At 39.5% G+C, this 16,987-nt stretch overlaps 1 protein-coding gene across 1 annotated transcript in view; it reads left to right on the top strand.

The window, feature by feature from the left end:
* Positions 1 to 1,163: 1,163 nt before the first annotated feature.
* LOC307143462 (uncharacterized protein) overlaps positions 1,164 to 16,987 on the top strand; it is a 372,406-nt gene continuing 356,582 nt past the window's right edge. The window contains exon 1 of the mRNA XM_079845065.1: positions 1,164 to 2,389. Coding sequence (XP_079701191.1) covers positions 1,233 to 2,389 — 1,157 coding nt within the window. The 5' untranslated portion in view covers positions 1,164 to 1,232. The remainder of the gene's footprint in view (positions 2,390 to 16,987) is intronic.

Here is a 16,987-nt window from a genome sequence, read left to right as displayed (position 1 = left end):
TCTCTAAACTCGAAGTTGATAGGCTTCTAAGCGAAACCCCCATTCGTTAGTCACTAACGTTACGTCGTAGTGACTGAACAAAAGGGAACGCCAAACAATGGATGCAGGGCAGAATTAGGCCAATACCCTCTCCTTCTAAACATCCAAAAAAGAGCCATCAAATTCTGGAAACACCTAAAAACAAGCGACCCCAACACTTACCATCACAAAGCCTTGAAACAGCAAGAGCTGAGCGTGACGAGGAGTCCCCTGTGTCAGCTGGTGCTGAGACTGACTGAGCTCACACCCGCAGAGATCAGCCGGCCTCAGGACACACACACACACTCACATACATTCGGCCCACACAAATCATGATCACAGAACAAGACAAGTACATCACCTATTGGACAAACACCACTCAAAACCAGCACAAACTGGAATGTTATTCGGCCCTGAACCGAGAATACAGCGCTGCGCAGTACCAGAGCTCAGTGAGAGATGAGAGACTCAGGAGAACCCTGACCATCTACAGAGCGAGCACAATCTGGCCATAGAGACGGGCCGGCGCAGACAGACCTGGCTCTCCCGTGAGGACAGACTCTGCTCACACTGCATTCTGGGAGTGATGGAGACCGAGCTGCACTTCCTCACAGAATGCACAAAATACAAAGAGATCAGAGACCAATACTACACCAAAATTAATAACATATTCCCTCAATTCAGCTCCAGTAGCCCAACACAAAAACTCAGATACATCCTTGGTGAAGAAGCCAAATGCTCAAATACAGCTGCAAGATTTGTGTCCTCTTGCCATCTCCTGAGGGATGGCCAAACAAACAGCCCATAACACACACTCTCTCACAGCCCATAAACACACCCCATTAGACTGCAAATAAAGGTAAATAATGTATAAATGTTCAGTTGTTACATGATTTATGTATTATATATTTTTATTTTATTTATTATAATAATTATTTATTTATTTTATTCATATTTTGTTATTATCATTATTTTGCTATATCAAGCCACGTGCACATAACCAGATTTAAATATGATATTTAAATAAGATTTAAATAAGATAACCCAAGATAGCGGCGCGAGTAGTTCACGAGGCTCTGGGTCTCTCCAGATTCTGCAATTTTGCTGTATTTTTCCTGCTCATCTCGGGTCTGTTCGTTCAGAATAGTTGTGCCTTAACATCGTACACCCGTGGTGAGATTTTGGATATTGGTTTGCGAATTTCCGACAGTTTTATGGACAATCTTCGACTCCTTCCTGAGATCGCTAGGACACCCGAGGCTATGCACTCTACCCGGCCGGGCGGAAGTGCTCGCAGGCGGCGCCGAGATCGTAAACAAAGGCGGGGTATACGCGGAGGACTGAGAGCTAAGCTAAGGCTAAAGCTAAGGCTAACCCCACATCGGCTCTCTTTACCCAGTATTTTCCTTGCCAATGTACGGTCGCTAGTGAACAAAATGGAGGAGATTCGACTCAGCATCACACACAGCAAGAAACTTTTGAACTGTAACGTCCTAATCTTCACGGAAACCTGGCTAAACGGCGGAATACCGGACACCGCTATTGAGCTAGCGGGATGTCACACGCTCCGGGCGGATAGAACATTAGATGGCTCTGGTAAGACCAGAGGTGGTGGATTGTGCATTTACATTAACAAAGCCTTTTGCACAAACTCTGCTATTGTTGGAAGTCATTGTTCAGCTAACCTCGAGTTTCTCATGGTTAAATGTAGACCGTTTTATCTACCGCGGGAGTTCACTTCCCCCATTATAACTGCAGCCTATATTCCCCCGGATGCTGATGCCAAGCTTGCTATGAAAGAACTTCATGCAGCCATCAGTAAACAACAGACTGATCACCCGGAAGCTGCTTTTATTGTTGCAGGTGACTTTAATCATTCAAATTTAAAGTCAGTGCTACCCAAGTTTCACCAGCATGTTTCCTGCCACACCAGAGGAAACAAAACCTTAGACCATGTTTACACAAACATGGCTGGCGCTTACGTTGCGACACCCCTCCCCCACCTGGGACAGTCAGATCACCTTTCTTTGTTCCTCATCCCCAAATATGCACCCCTCATCAACCGTGTGAAGCCATCAGTGAAGACCATCAAGGTGTGGCCTGCGGGGGTTGATTCCACACTCCAGGAAAGGTTTCTACACACAGACTGGAGTGTGTTTGCTTCTCAAGCCACCAGTGGCGCTCACACGGACATTGACTTCTACACCTCCTCTGTATTGGATCATATCAATACCACCATTGACAGTGTTACAACCCAGAAACAGATCACCACATACCCAAATCAGAAGCCATGGATGAACAGGGATGTGCGACTCCTGCTGAAGTCACGCAATACTGCCTTCAGATCAGGAGATGCACAAGCCTACAGTACGTCCAGAGCAAACCTGAAGAGGGGGATCAAAAAGGCCAAGCACTGCTACAAGCTAAAGATAGAGGGTCACTTTTCCAACTCTGACCCTCGACACATGTGGCAGGGCATTCAGGCCATCAGTGACTACAAACCCCCCCACTCCACCCCCGCAGCCACTGATGTCAACTTCCTGAACGAGCTAAATCACTTTTATGCTCGCTTTGAAAGAGACAACAGAGAAACTGCCACCAAGCTCAAACCCTCAGCTGACCCACCAATCACACTCTCCACCACAGATGTCTGCAAGTCACTGAGCCGGATCAGCGCGCACAAGGCTGCTGGACCAGACAACATCCCTGGTCGTGTTCTCAGGGCATGTGCGGAGCAGCTCGCTGAGGTTTTTACAGACATTTTCAACCTGTCTCTTGCCCAAGCAGCTGTACCTTCATGCTTTAAACGCACTTCCATTTTGCCAGTGCCAAAACACTCTAACCCGAGGTGCCCTAATGACTACCGCCCTGTAGCACTCACACCCATCGTCATGAAGTGCTTTGAGCGGCTGGTCCTGGAACATCTATAAGACTCTCTACCATCCACAATGGACTCACACCAGTTTGCCTACCGCAGCAATAGGAGCACAGAGGATGCCGTTTCCATGGCACTGCACTCTGTGCTCACTCACCTGGACAATAAAAACACTTACGCACGCATGCTGTTTGTTGACTTCAGCTCAGCATTCAACACTGTCATCCCAACCAAGTTAATAGCCAAACTTGGAGACCTGGGCATCAACACTTCAATGTGTAACTGGATTTTGGACTTCCTAACTGACAGACCCCAGGATGTTCGTTCAGGATTCACCTGCTCCACATCCATCACTCTTAACACTGGTGTACCACAGGGCTGTGTGCTAAGCCCGTTTCTCTACTCCCTCTTCACCGCCGACTGCAAGCCTGTGTATGGATCTAATTCTATCGTCAAGTTTGCGGACGACACAACGGTGATTGGTCTCATCAGCAACAACGATGAGACTGCCTATAGGGAGGAGATCCAGCACCTGGCCACATGGTGCACCGAAAATAACCTGCTCCTCAACACCACCAAAACGAAGGAGCTCATCGTGGACTTCAGGAAGGAATCAAGAGGCACACACGACACCATCCACATCAATAGAATGGCTGTTGAACGTGTCTCCAGTTTCAAATTCCTGGGGATCCACATCTCGGCGGACATGTCGTGGACGACCAACACCTCCAGCCTGGTCAAGAAGGCTCACCAGCGCCTCTTCTTCCTGAGGACACTGAGGAAGAATCAGCTCTCCTCGGCTATCCTGGTGAACTTCTATCGCTGCGCAATAGAAAGCATCCTGACCAACTGTGTCGCAGTATGGTATGGGAGCTGCTCTGTTGCGGAGCGCAAGGCACTGCAGCGGGTGGTGAAAACTGCCCAGCGCATCACAGGGACTCCACTACCTGCCATCGAGCACATCCAGAGGAAACGCTGTCTGCATCGAGCTCGCAGCATCCTCAAGGACTCCTCGCACCCAGCCCACAGACTGTTTTCTCTCCTGCCCTCCGGCAGGCATTTCAGGATCCACCGGACCAGGACCAGCAGACTAAAGAACAGTTTTTTCCCCAGAGCTGTCTCTTTACTGAACTCAAACCCCCGTTGATCCACTTCCCTCATATACTGATAACTCTCCTACCTCACATCCGCCTTCACTTTGTTATTTGCACTACCGACTGTTTATTACAGTAACAACTGTTTACTTATGCATTTTGCACTACCATACCGTAACTGGATGATGCTCATTTGCACTGCCGACTGTTATTTACAGTACCAACTGTTTACATCTGTATTTTGCACCGTACTTCTAACTGTAATATGCAATCACTTTCCACTGCACTTTTACACTTTTTTTCGGATAGCTTCTGTCCATAATTTATTGCACTACCTTAATCCACTACCATATTCCTCATTTTAGCCTAACATATCATTGTATACCTCTATCTGTAAAATTCTGTTTATAGTAATAGCCATCTGTATATTATATTATATTCATAGTACATATCCACCTGTAAATTCTGTTTATAGTAATAACCATCTGTATATTATTCACTGTACATATTCACCTGTAAATTCTGTTTATAGTAATAACCATCTTTCTATTTATAGATATATTTATATATATTCAGTACATATCCATGTCCTGCACTTATGCAAACGTTGTATATCCTGCACTTGCTGCTATTGCACTTCTGGTTAGACCTAAACTGCATTTCGTTGCCTTGTACTTGTACTTGTGTAATGACAATAAAGTTGAATCTAATCTAATCTAATAATATATAGTCTTTTTATTTTTTAGTTCTATCATTATTACTTTTATCTCTGAATATGTTCAGTTGTTAGAAATCACTTTCTGTTGTTTTAATGCTTTGGCAATACAAAATGTATGTTTTTGTCATGCCAATAAAGCTTCCTGATTTGAATTGAGAGAGAGAGCGAGGAGCGGCGCGAGATCGAGAGAGCGAGCGAGGAGTGGCGCAAAGAGCTGCGCGAGGCCTTCAACAGGATTCCGGATTCGCTGTATGGTTGCACGTCGAAATTGAGTTATCTTTATTGATTTTGTTTGTGCTCAGGAGAGTGAGGAGGCCATTTTCAGTTTCCCGGCCACCACAAACACAAGCTACGATTCAGGTGGGTTGTGAATGACTGGTGTGAGTGTGTGTGGGCCCCAGGGGTGGTAAAAGGACTCAAAAGTTGATGATCCATCGGTTGGTGTTCGTATCGCTGCCTGCCTAACAGACATTTCAGCCTGGATGAAGGAACATCACCTGCAACTCAACCTTGCAAAGACAGAACTGCTTGTGGTCTCAGCCAAACCAGCACTGCATCACAATCGCTCCATTCAGCTAGGATCATCAACCATAACTCCGTCCAGGACAGCCAGGAACCTTGGGGTTGTGATTGATGATCAGCTAAAATTCACTGACCACATTACTGCAACAACCCGGTCCTGCAGATTTACACTATTCAACATTAGGAAGATTAGACCCTTCCTATCAGATCATGCCACACAACTACTGGTACAAGCTCTTGTTCTCTCCAGACTGGACTACTGCAATGCTCTTCTAGCGGGCCTTCCGGCATGCACTATCAAACCCTTGCAACTGATCCAGAATGCAGCGGCGAGGTTGGTCTTTAGTGAGCCGAAGAGAGCACACGTCACGCCTCTCCTCATCAGTCTGCACTGGCAACCAATAGCCGCTCGCATTAAATTCAAGGCACTGGTGCTCGCCTTCAAAACATCCACTGGCTCTGCACCAATATACCTAAACTCGCTCGTTCAGACTTACACACCCTCCAGGAGCTTACGTTCTGCCAGTGAACGACGCCTTGTGGTGCCATACCAGAGAGGCATGAAATCACTGTCACGGACATTTTCCTGGACCGTTCCCACCTGGTGGAATGACCTGCCTATCTCAATTCGTGCGGCCGAGTCTGTAGCCATTTTCAAAAAACTTCATGGTGAGTGCGCTTGATTTGTTTTTGATGATCGTTGTCTTTCTTGTTATTTCTTTCTCTGTTGTCAGTTTTCATACATTCGTCGATGTTGGCTACTTATTAAAAATGCATTACAGTTACATGTAACTTACTTCCGTTTGAACGTTCCTGAATGTTTAAATCGAGCTGCTCATTTGAAGTGTTTTGAAGTCGTGCATATGACTTCTATTGCATCATAAGATATATTAACGTTACCCGACTCTCCGTATTTACTGTGACGTTACTGAGGGCATCTGAGAATTCAGATTATTGCCCTTATAGTTGTACGTTAGATTTCTTTATGGAAAGTTATGAGGAGATAATGTTTATTGATTATATAATTTCAAAGCTGTGCAGCAGTACCGTTAGCTATAAACTAAAAGTTTCATTATTCTCTTATTAATTTGTCTGTTATTAACCTGATCATTCACAATGTGTATTTAAAAAAAAAATACAGATCTACATCGAGCACGCACTTCATGCAGTATAGGTATTGTGAATACACCTGCACCTGTATTGGCATTGGCACCCAGGACGACATGTAACTTACCACTGTTGTGTTTGAGTGTGCCTGCACGTTCAATTCACCAGGTATGTTGAAAACTCGCCCACATACATAGGGTCCACAAATTCTTGTCCACCCAGTTCAGAGCTAAGTTGCACGCTATTCAACTAACCTGTTGTTTTTAGACTTTAACATTCGGATATTTTATCCCACTCCCTCAGGTTTCTTCCAAAGGATCACTTGTGTGGACCTCAAAATAACAAAATGGATTTCATGACCTCTAATAACAAACATAGCAACTCCATCATCATAATGTATCGGTCAGAGAATAAACAACACCTTGCAGATGAGATGAAGACTATCCTGGAATATTTTGATATGCAGGTATGATTACTAAACATATAAATGCCTTGGAGTTAGTGGTAATGTTAATGTGTCATTTTGTCTTCTCAAGTACCTGAAGAGATATACAGTAGTCAGTTTTTATGGAATTTTTGCCCCCTTCATTTCTGATACTCTTCCAATCCCTAAAACATTTTCAGTGACACTCAATTATTATTTGAAGTAATCATGCAGAAGTAAATCCTCATGAATACAATTATTTATTTATTTCTTGCAGACATCCTATGACACTACAGCTCGACAGGGACTGCCCTTGTACCTTTAGGGAGTGTGACACAATATCTAAGACCTGTCTGGTAGGTTGTCAACTATTGTTTCTCTCATATTATCATTGATCACCATTATTTATTAAATGGTTGGTTAATATTTAAATAATAGTTTTCCTCAAGTTTTTACAAGTTTTAAGTTTTGTTTGCAAGAGTGTATTTGAGCTTTGATTTTTAAATTTACACAATCAACCATTTTTCTTTAATATACTTCTTAGGATGAGCATATTACACATTGTTACTGGGCATCCTTGAAGTCATGGAGGACAACCTCTCGCTGAAAACAAAGACATGTCTAAACTTCTGCATCTTCTTGGAGGAAACTGTGGTCATAGAGGACCTATCTGACCTTCCCACTGCTTTCACAGTACTCTTTGGACTTCTATACGCTTAATGGGATAGTTCACCCAAAAATGAAATTACTGTCATCATTTACCGACCCTCAAGTTGTTCCAAACTGTATGAGTTTCTGTCTTCTGTTGAACACAAAAGAAAATATTTTGAAGAATGTCGGTACCAAAGAGTTGATGGGGTCCATAGTTTTATTCCCAGTCCCTACTATGGAAGACAGTGGGTGCTGTCAACTGTTTGATTACCAACATTATTTAAAATATCTTCTTTTGTGTTCAGCAGAAGGAAGACACTCACAGGTTTGGAACAACTTGAGGGTGAGCAACTTTTGGATGGAATATCCTTTTAATATTGAGTATACAAATATAAAATATACATTTATAATATAAAATATACATTTGAGGCAGTGTAGAACATCTTTGAATGTTGTTTGCTTAAATGTGATTGTATTTTGTATACTGGAAAAATTAAGACTTAGTCTTGAATTAAAAAAAACAAAAAAAGAAGTGGAAAGTAAAACTTTTTTTTTATTGTGATAGCAATACTATTATTGATGCATTTTATTTGTTTCCTGTGAGAACTATTTAAAGGGATAGTTTACCCAAAAATTATTATGCATTATAATTTGATGTTTTAAACTCATTTGCCTTCCTTTCTTCTCTACAAACAGAGATATTTTCATAGGCAATCCATACAATGCAACTAAATGGGGTTCAGAACCTTCAAGATGTATACAATCCATGTGAATCCAGTAATTTAATCCAGGTGTTCTGAAGCAATACAGTCAGATGTCAAGATGTAATAGACTAATATTTTAATCTGTTTCTCATCCAAAACTGATTGTATTGCTCTAGAAGGCAGAGATTAAACCACTGGAGCTTTGTGTGTGTGTTCTGCAGAAGAAAGGAAGTCATATGAGTTTGAGACATAAGGGAATACATGATGAGAGAACTATCATTTTAATTAATAGTAATTCTAATAGTCAATCATGATAGTTTACTAAAATAGCATTGTATTGACTGCAAAAGGCTGTACAAATTGTTTAAAAAAAATGTCTTGATGCATTTTGGAATAAATGTTTAGTTAACATTGTCTTGACTCACTCTTTTCAGTTTTTGACTTCGGCAAAGTTTTTGTAGTTTATCTAACGTAGTATTTCTTGGTACTAATTTCCCCTAGCATTTTTTTGTTCACTCAACTTCAGACATTGAGTTCTACAGACATTTTTTTTTTTTAATTGGCTCAACTAAAAAAGATTTGTTATAGGACCGTTCAGAAAACAAACAATGTTAAATTGACTCAACTTAATCACAAACAACTTATTTTCAGTTAGTATAACTGTTATTTACAAAAATTGAGTAAACAAGAAAAAGCTAGGGGAAATTAGTACCAAGATTTTTTTTGTTGTACGAGCTTAGAATTTTTTACAGTGTAGCTTTTATATTTACCAGTTTATCTTGGGTGCATATAGAGTTTAATTCTAAGTAACTTTCTAAAAGAACAGTATTTCATTGTGACTTCAGAGGGGCCTAATTTCAACATCTGTAGGCATTTACCTAATGAATCTGGAGCGCTGTCCTACTTAATTACAGTAAAGACAGGTAGGGGGCGCTACATATAAAAAAACATGTTTTAGCCTACTAAAATGTGTGTTCAGAAGGAAGCTTATGCAGGGACAATCCTTAGCTCACGAGTCGGTGGGCGAGACTACAGAAGCATATTTATCTGTAGAGCGGCGTCTAGGTCCTATTACGTAAGAGATCTGCATATTCTGAGAGCTTTTTTCTGTGCCTGGTGTCAATAAAAGCTTTTCTTTGACTAACAAGGAAGTTTTCAGCTCTGAAACTTACAGGATATTCTTATATTACCATGACATTTTATATATCAAAAGCTCAAGGGAAAGTTGATTTCTCAGTTCATCACCCCTTTAAATTTCAGTCTATCATTCAAAGTAATTTTGTATTGCTTCAGAAGAATACCAGTGAAGTCTTGAAAGTCCTGGTTATAGATGACTTTGTTAATATGAATAGAAAAATTATCTTTAGTGTTATATTTTTCACTTGCACTTATACTGAAGTTGCCTTGGGTTTGTAAAGGTGTCAGGTAATTTCCAATGCTAAGTTTGCAGTGGTTGAAATACATGAATCATAAATAAACTGCCCATAAATGTTGCTTAATTGTGAGTTAAATTACCCTAAAAATGTTGTATGCTGCCTTCAAGGACAACAATGGCATTGATGTCATTTGAACTATCCTGGCAGGTCTATTACTATTTGAAAAGAAGAGTCAGCAGATGTTTTCAAGACACAAGGTAGGACACATGTTAAAACACATGTGCATTACATTTATATAGCAACATGTTAACCTTTTAGTTGCCATCAGCATAAATGCATGGTGTGGGTACTGTGACTGATAGTTGAGCATTCAAGTTGTCTTAAATGGATAGTCCACTTGCAACTACAAAATTCTGTCATGAATTACTAACTCTCATTTTGTTCCAAACACATAAGAATGTTATTCATCTTCAGAATTATTTATAGTCACTCTAATTTTCTGAGATACTGAATTTGGGATTTTCCTTAGTTGTCAGTTATAATCATCAAAATTAAAAGAAATAAACATTTGAAATATATCAGTCTGTGTGTAATGAATTAATATAATATACAAGTTTCACTTTTTGAATGGAATTAGTGAAATAAATAAACTTTTTGATGATATTCTAATTATATGACCAGCACCTGTGTGTGTGTGTGTGTGTGTGTGTGTGTGTGTGTGTGTGTGAGTATATATATATATATATATATATATATATATATATATATATATATATATATATATATATATATATATATATATATATATATATATATATATATATATGTGTATATATATATATATATATATATATATATATATATATGTGTATATATATATATATATATATATATATATATATATATATATATATATATATATATATATATATATATATATATATTAGGGATGCCACAATTCTCAATATAATATTGAACCGTTCGGTACGGCATTCAAGGTTCAATATGCGCTTGTGAATTGCGGTTTTTCGGTTTTGCATTGAATTAATAATTTTTCTGCAAATTCTATCATTTTCCTCCATCCCAATACTGAACAAGGCGACATCCATTCACATCACACGTTAGTGGTAAAGTTATACTCGCGGAACACTAGAGTTATTCACAATCAAGAAAATTCATTCTTTGCATGCGTTTTAAAGCCTTGCCGGCTCATTCGCGTGCGCGGTTTTAACATGCGCTTTTCCGAGGGCGCAGACTAAACGCCTGTCAAACACGTGATTACTGAACTAAGTAGTCGTCTTACGTCTTACTAATACTGTCAAATACACACAAGGTTTACATAAACACAGTCGGTTATGTCTAAAGTGAAAGTAAAATCGCGTGTGTCTGTATATTAGATTGACAGCAGTGCAGTAGTGAACACGCTGTCCTTAAAGGGACAGTTCACCTCTAAAATTATGTAATTATTTACTAGGGTTGGGTATCGTTTGGGTTTTTTTCGATTCCGGTGCCAAACCGATACTTTTAAAACGGTTCCGGTGCCTAAACGGTGCCTGAACCGATACTTTTTTTTTTAAATGGCCACAAAACGAGGTGGATAACATTAAATGGCTTTTTATTTATTTATTTAAATTGAACCATTTATTAAAAGTTTAATGTATACTTAAATGTATGAATATAAATAAATACAAAACACAATTGACTTATTTACAAATTATAATTGACTTATTTACAAATTCACAGTAAAACCTAATAGCCACCTAACCCAACTACAACAAGCCTAATATAACTCTAAATAACAGTTACAGTAATAACAGCAGTTAGCCTAGTCTGTATTCTCGGTCTGCTACTAACCAGCTTTGAGCTTCAGCTTTATTTTGAAATATGATCATTTTCTCTGGCTAAATATTTTAGAACGCATCGCCTTAATGTTTCCATGACGACGCGTCATGTTTCTCACATGACACACCAGCCGCAATAGCGCTGACAGCTCAGCTGTATCGGGTTTATTTCGTTTTTTCTTTTTATTCAAAATATTCACAAACTTCTTAACTGTGTCACGAACTATCTGATGTTCAAATGTGTGAGTCAATGTGTGTTAGTTGATCTATAAAGCGCAATGGGCGGCGCCATGTTAGTTTACGCCTCAGAATCGGATCTGTCGGATTTACAACACTTGAGTTCATTCTCGTCTCACAAAATACATGAAAGTAAGTGACCAGTGAACTGGAAGAAGAATAGAGTAAACGATATACACTGCATGAAAAGTGGGATTTTCGACCCCATAAACGCCTGTATACTCCCGGAAATCTCCCTAATTTTCAGCAGTTTTCGACAATTTAGAGGCAGCGAACGTCGCGTTCGTCTGTGCCACAAATTGTCGTAAACGAACCATGACGTAGGTGGAGAGCCCCCCGCTGAGACCGCGCAGAGGGGCGACGCCTCTAATTTGCATATGAATAGCAGCGAAACCAGAGAGTCAACGGCCAGACTTGAATTTACTCACTCAGTATTGGCTGAGGCCACAACTTTTAAACAAGAATAAACCCTCGTGATTGATTGGCAGATCACTGCATACCAATCATGATTGGCCCCCCTGGCTCATTATAAATGTAAACCCCAATAATAATAATAATATAAAATAAATATATAATTTATGTTGTAATAATTTATGTTTTATATTGGTGCTATGAAGTACACTATTCATAGAAAGAATATATGGGACAATTATACGGACCGTGCCGTTTATTCAATGAAAGAGCTTAATATATAAACACACACAGCTGTTCATTCAAAGAAAGAGCTTTATTGTCAAACACAAATAGTACAGTGCAGCAGTATTTTATGTTGTCCTCCAAAAACGTCAAAAAGAAGCGCCCAACACATTAGGGGAACACAGGCGTATATGGTGAGTCGCCCTGTACTTCAGCGTGGCCTCTAATCTGGATTGCAAAGTGTTACAAAGTTCGGTGAGCTCCGGGCTGCGAGAGGGCGGTGGCCGCACAATCCATCCAGACGCACCGTCAACAACGCCGTCTTCCTCGTCAGACATGAGATCAATGGTCGCGGACTTCCGAAAGTCCACCTCATCCGGAGCCAGCACACTTCGTCTTGCTTCCAGCAACTGTAATACAATCCATAAAGACAATAAGCAACCTGAAAAATACTCACATTGACAAAAAACGGTTCTAATATAATAAATCTTTTTCTTCTTGATCGACTCCGAGCTAAACTCTTCGCAGTTTCCGCCTGCTATGTAAGTTCAGGTTGTTTGTATCTGAAGCTCCGGCGTATCGATTCATAATACGTCTTACAGGCAGCTGGAAAACAATTACATGAGACTGGTATTAATAAAAACAGTCACGGTAAAATTAAACAAGGAATGAGAAAAACATTAGTCATACTTACACACAATGTCCTCATGTTCAGCGGTTAAATCTGGACTCGCGGAAATCGCTCCAAGCAGTTAAGAGCTCACGGCTTCGTTATGAGGCGAGGATAGGCTGTGTAAACAAAATGTGCAGTTATAAGCTCGGATCTATTAACGCATCCATTTCCTTATACAGCTGAATAAAAGCATATTCTTTCAATCGTAACGTTACATACCCATGCTCTGGTTCATAGCGCCTAAAGTTTGCCTCAGAGTTGTGAAGACGCCGGACAGCCTCCTGAAAAATACAAGACAAAAGACGCTTATATATAAAAACGCAAACTGGTTCTGCAAACGTTACTTTTAGCGTGGGGTACTTTAAAAATAATATTACGCTTAACGTTATACATAAAAATATTCTTACCGCAATCTTGGGATTGTGCACTCGTCTTCTCTTCTTGGAGTTATTTTCTTCCACAGCACAGCTGTTTTTCGACTCAAAAGCAGCCCACTTATCCTCCATGGACAGCAACCTGGAGTTTATTACATCAAACTTCTCATTCAGTTGTTCGTAAGTAGAGTAAGCTGACGAGACAGGCCACTCATAGTATTCAGCAGTTTCTTCTCATCGGTCAGCGGACTGGCTGAAAGGGGTTGGTCGCGTCCATTCAGAGGAGTTGAAGGAGAGCTGAAGGCAAGGCGGCGTCCTGTCATGTTGATCACGCAAAGCGGCAAAAACACAGAAAATCTATAAAAAAAAAAAAGAGTCCAAAACACGTCTGTTTAAAGCACGTCTTGTACGCATCATGGCCTTGAACTCGCACGTGAATGGACGAGGGCGAGAAGCTCGTCGGGCTCCTCCAATCACATGCGAGGTCATTGTTATGAGGAATATCTCGCGAGACGTGCGCCCATACAAATGAGCAAGCGGTGTGCATAAACTCTGTGATATCAACACGGTGTGACACACACACACACACACACACACACACACACACACACACACACACACACACACACACACACACACACACACACACACACAACTTTATTCACTTTCACATAATAATGTTTTTGTAATTTGGTGTTTAGTTTGTTGTATAGTTTGTTTATACTATTCTGTCTCTGTTTTGTTTCCAGGAACATCTGATGAGTGCTATAATAAAATGACTTCATTATATTTAAAATATGTTTTGATATACATTTTATTTATATTATTAATATTTTATTTACCCATAAACGTGTCTTTAGGAAGCCATAAGTTATAGAGACAAGAATAACTTTTGCCATTTAAATGCCACATTAATTTACTGAGGACCCATACAGCCAATGATCATGTGTGAAAACACTTATACATAAATTGATCACTTAGAAATCAAAACTAAGGTTTGAGAAAGAAAGAATATGCATACAACAAAATATATTGTTTCATAGCAGCTTCAGTAACAAGTTCAAAACAAATTCTGCTGTAAACCGGCTCTAACAAGCCAAAATAGTGTCAATATTCAGCTCAAGTGACTTCAGTGTTGATTCAGTTCAACTGAAAATTCCTCAGTTGTGCATATTTGTGTGTAGTTAGATATATGCAAAAACAACATTTTTGGAAGAGTTAAAATAGTTTTGCACAAAGTGTTGCTTTTGCAAGCGATGTCTGATGTTTTGCATGTTGTGTGTTTTGTGTGTAGAGTTACAAGAAATGGAGCCATATTTTCAGAAATTGTGTGTAAGCAATTAGATAAAACTGTAAATGAATCCAGTTTATTTTAGTTCAGGACTCATAGTCCAGGTGTTATGCTGCCTTCACGTGCTATCGGAAATTTCCTAATTCCCACTTTAGAAGTCGTGATTACGAGCTTGTTGCATTCAAGTGCTTTGTTGTCGGAGTGAACAGGAATCATGGTGGACACCAGGTTATTCTTGCCTTATTGGGAAAATCTTATTAAAACCATCATCATTTAGTCTCCCATGCACCGACAACCATAAACATTCCACATAGTCCGCTTTCTGCTGATTCTGTAATTTCAGTCAAATGCAGGCTATTTTCGCTGTGTACCAAACATACAATACACTTCATATGATTACTCTTACATGTAAATATGTACTACGTTAATGTCAAGACAAGACGACCAAGCTGTTTTGGAAAAAAAACAATAAAACCACACCTGCCACAGCAGTCTAGTTCTCCCCGCAACCATGTTTAAAGCTATGACACGCCCATCTCGGGAATTGGGGTATCAAAATTATTTCCGAACTTCCCAGTGGTAAACACGACATCAGAGGGTGTTCATGTGCAATTTTTACCTAGGAAACTCGTATTTACGATAATTCCGATAGCACGTGAAGGCAGCATTAGTAATCTGTGCTTAATCTTTGTTCCAGGCAACAATTTTTTAACTCGCGATTTACTAGATTAGGCCTACTCTTGGCATAATTTAAACCCTGTCCAGGAAAGCACCTCTTGAAAATCTGCATTGATAATTCATAAAATGTGGTGTGAGCTCAATTTAAATGACAATTACAGAAAAACACAATCTGACTTAACTATAAACACACAAACTTGTACTTTTCACATTTATGATTAATAGCCATTTAAAAAATTATTCACAGTGCAGGGTGGAAAAATTAATTTTGGTATGTAAACTGTATGCTTTACTTGATTTATTTGTGTGCTTTGGTTCATTGTCTTGTTGCATCAAATAACCTCTCTAAAGGTTGAAGACATGAACTGCTGTCCTGTATTTTTTTTTCTTTTTTTTTACATAACATTGGTTATTGCTAATGAGTAATTAATCTACACTGTGAGCCCGGACAAGTTGAATCTACTTAAAAAATTGGAGCAAACTGGTTGCCCTAAAAATGTAGTAATGTGAACTAAAACGAGTACATTTAACTTAAATTTAAGTTAACATTTTAACTTAAACTTTAAACTTGTTTTAGTTAAAAAAATTCAGAACCTAGATAAAACTCCCCCTGCTGCTACTCTGATTTGCATATGTGTAGCTCACAGCATGTTCATTTACATGATAAAGCCTCCCCTAGAATTAAGGGGAGGGGGGGTCATGGGGGGACAACTGCCAAGCAAGGCCCACGTCAATTTCCGACAATTTACGGCAGTTTTCGGTGTTGCCTGCAAATTGCCGTGCACAGTCGTAAACCTGAAGTTCCACGGCAATCTACAGTGCCACATACTGACGAAAATCCCACTTTTCATGCAGTGATAGCTACTATATAATGTGCATGTATCTGATGTGAATAAAACATGTAACGTTAGTCAAATTATAACCGCCTGAAAGGATTGTCATTGCCGCTTTCATAGACATCAGTGTGTGTTTTTTGCTAGTAGCCTACTTATGAGCATTTAAATGTCTGAAACCTGGAATAAACATGATGTCATGGAAAACACTGAATAGTTGTCATGAGTTGTGATGTGACCAGCGCTGAGCGTCTGTCTCTGGCTCGGTGCCAGCCAAAGCACCCGAAAGCACGTTTGAATTTTGGCACCGAAATGAGGAACCGAAATCTGCGTTCTGATTCGGTCCGGTACATACCAGTTATATAAGTACCGGTGCCATATTGGAACCGGATCTTGGTACCCAACCCTATTATTTCCTCACTCTAATATTGTTCCAAACCTGTATTCATTTCTCGATAACAGAATTTTCATTTTTGAATGAACTATCCCTTTAATGTTAATACAACAACAAAAGACAAAGAGAAAATCACTCACTGCTCTTGACTGAAAAACTAATACAGTAGCTTTAATAAGAATCAATGTATATTTTATAGTGAAGTCTATGTAGTGTTTTATTTTTACATGTATTCATTCAATTTCATACTTAAATGCTGCTGTACAGCTCTGAGCTGCCAGTGTAAATCCTATATATTTATTTTATATTATACAATACACTAGGAGTGTGTACAAGGTTTTTTTTTTTTCAAAGTAAAGTTTTAAGTTTAATTAAGGTTTTTCAAATCTTTTAAGTAAAATAAATAAAGAGTATTGCAATAAAAAACAATTTCTTTTTTTCTCCTTAACCTCTTGCTGTTCCTGTTGCCTAAGAATAGAATAACAAAAAACGTCTCTGGTTACGTATGTAACCTATGTTCCCTGAGAACAGGGAACGAGAC

The sequence above is a fragment of the Gobio gobio genome (genome assembly GCF_949357685.1).
Source record: "Gobio gobio genome assembly, chromosome: 19".
NCBI lineage: Eukaryota > Metazoa > Chordata > Actinopteri > Cypriniformes > Gobionidae > Gobio > Gobio gobio.
Note: the sequence above shows the minus strand (reverse complement) of the source record. Positions and strands in the feature narration are given on the sequence as shown.